The 2,756-nt window shown below is 32.9% G+C and overlaps 1 protein-coding gene across 1 annotated transcript in view; it reads left to right on the top strand.

Annotated features, from left to right (window-relative positions):
- Positions 1–2,756, top strand: part of LOC106457642 (coiled-coil domain-containing protein CG32809-like) — a 395,034-nt gene that overhangs the window by 354,355 nt on the left and 37,923 nt on the right. The window contains exon 15 of the mRNA XM_022383642.1: positions 1,747–1,862. Coding sequence (XP_022239350.1) covers positions 1,747–1,862 — 116 coding nt within the window. The remainder of the gene's footprint in view (positions 1–1,746; positions 1,863–2,756) is intronic.

Genomic DNA, 2,756 nt, shown 5'->3' with positions numbered 1-2,756 from the left:
AGATAGCCCTCGTGTAGCTTTGCGCGAAATTCCAAAACAAACAAACAAAAAACTTCTTGAGGCTTTTATTAGGATTATGTACCACCACCTGGGACTTCTGTTTCAAAACAACGTGTATAACAGACACACTGGACAACGGGGGTGGGGGTGATTCAGTCTAAGCATGACCGTTTTTATATGATAGAAGGAGATTAACCTACAACCACTCATTTTTACGATCATAGCCAAGAAACCACAGGAAGAAAGAGAAGTCCGATGTGACTTTAAGAATACTATTGGTTTCTACTTCTAAGATAATCTGACCGTTTTATCAGATGGCCACAAAGATTTGTAGAACATTCCAGTTACTTGCATATGCAAATCACACTGATTGTATCAGATGTTAACTGTTAGCTCTGTAAATGGTCATACATAGTCATATCGTGGTTAATTAACAAGACACTGTTTATGAGCGTAGGCCTACGATGGTTTTATTTTCTTGAATTTTTTGCATGTTCTACAGTAATTCCTGTACGCTGAATTCGAAAGTGATATCCATTTTGCTCCATCACGTACAGATTTTTCACAAAACGTCATATGCACTTTGGCATAAGTGCATCATTTTCATTGAAATCGGGTCGCATTTTGTTATGCTTAAAGTATTGACAACCACTGGCTATAGATTTCTCTAGACCAATCGCAACGTGAGAGTCTTATCGATCGTTCTAGAACCAACGAGAAACACACATAATAATAAAAAAGATATTCATTGTGGTAAAAGTAATAATAATTTGATCTAAGTAAGAATTTTTTTTCTTCCCGATTTGTAAAAAAATCCTTACGTGATAGAAAAAAAATGAATATTGTTTTCGAACTATGCGTAGCTGAACTATAGAAAATCCGTTATTAAAACCAAAACAACTTTTCTGAAGTTTTAAATTTGCAGCCCTGTGTTATTATTGAATGTCCATCTAGCAGAAAGATCCTGATCAAATACCGCTTTTTTGACAAACAGTTCAAATTAATTTGTCATCAGAGACTGTCAAATAAATCAAAATAGAATAAGTTTTCCACTATTGAAAATTATGGTAGCCACTCGCTGGTGACTGAATATGGAAAAAGATAATATTAGTTATCTAAAGCAATCTAATATGTTTTAAATAATAATAATACCTATGTAAAATCTAATGTCAATGTTGACTATTTTCATAAAAGAAAAGCAAAACAAAGAATCGGTATTTTTTGTACCTTTATTTTTAATTTCATACTTGCTATATCCTTAAAACACAAATAGAAAACCATACTGTAAAAGTCGTGACTCTGTGGCTACTTAGCACTTGATATTTTACTTGATTTATTTAATAAAAGTAAACTAAAAACATATGCAATTTTACTTTTAAGTGAAAACAATTCTTTTTTTCTTCTCAGTTTTTCCGCTGTTAAGAATGGCCTGATTTAAAATTAAAGAGGAGAAAGGTTTTAAAGAACACACTTGTCAATTGTTTTTAGTTCTATGCTTCCGACAAAATTTTAAGTAAAAGAATTTAGTTTAAACTGATTTCGTTCTTAGGTTTGGGTAAGACTCTAATCTGAACAAAGATGTTTTCTGTAAATAACAATGTTTTAAGTGTTATTTCAAGTTGCAAAGTTTTTGCAAAGCATGAGTTTCACAAAGCAAAGGCTCAAATAAAATATTACTAATTTCTTAGAAAGTGATGTTTATAATTAAATAATGATTTATCAGACAAGATTTTTTTTTCATGCAAGGAAATGCTAGCAATCGCTCAAACTTCAGGAGATCATATGATGATTGAAAGAAGCCGAATAACACACGAAGAGGATATCTATCGGGAAGATGTAGTCCAAGTGGAAAAAGACTTGTCGTAAGTTATTTCGGTGTTAATCGCATAACTAAGTGTTGTTCCTTATAAATAAGCATGTTTATAAAAATTGTATATGGAAGAATATCTTTTGACGAGTTGTGTATGCATGTTCATACCATCATGTGTTTTATTTGTTTGTTGTTGTCGTTTTTATTAATTAAAGACTGTACTGTTAACATCTTGACGAAAATTATTGCAATAAATAAACTGATGTTCACATCGGAATTGCCAGAGAGAAAAAAAAAAGCGCCCTAAAACTCTATTTAAATAGAAAAAGTCTCCCACCCACTTTTGGCAGCAGGAGTTTCACTGTTTTTCTCAAATGGTTGTCAAGCTGCGGCAATGATGTTTATATTTCACACGGAAATGAAATTGTTCTTTCGCTGCTTGAAAGTTATATTATTCTAAAAATTTGAAATGTGTGGTCCTAAATATAAAGTAGTTGAATTGTGCCCAGTTTTTTTCCCTAAATTTTCTGTAGTAATATTTGAGTGTTTTAAAATTGTTAATCGCATCTCACAACACTAGCTAGGAGAGAGTTAACTGTCGCAATAAATGATTTCCAAAAGAATAAACCTTCATGAAAGAACACACAAATGATTCTCAGAATGTAATCACATTCAGGAGACAACACACGAATGATTCACAGTATGTAATCACCTTCATGAGAGAACACATGAATGATTCTAAGTATGTAATCACCTTCATGAGAGAACACATGAATGATTTTAAGTATGTAATCACCTTCATCAGAGAACACACGAATGATTCTCAATATGTAATCACTGCCTTCAATAGAAAGCCCGGCATGGCCACGTGGTTAAGGCACTCGACTCGCAATCTGAGGGTCGCGGGTTCGAATCCCTGTCACACTAAACAAGCTCGCCCTTTCAG

The sequence above is a fragment of the Limulus polyphemus genome, unplaced genomic scaffold (genome assembly GCF_000517525.1).
Source record: "Limulus polyphemus unplaced genomic scaffold, Limulus_polyphemus-2.1.2 Scaffold355, whole genome shotgun sequence".
Taxonomy (NCBI): Eukaryota; Metazoa; Arthropoda; class Merostomata; order Xiphosura; family Limulidae; genus Limulus; species Limulus polyphemus.
This window is presented reverse-complemented; position numbering and strand designations above follow the sequence as displayed.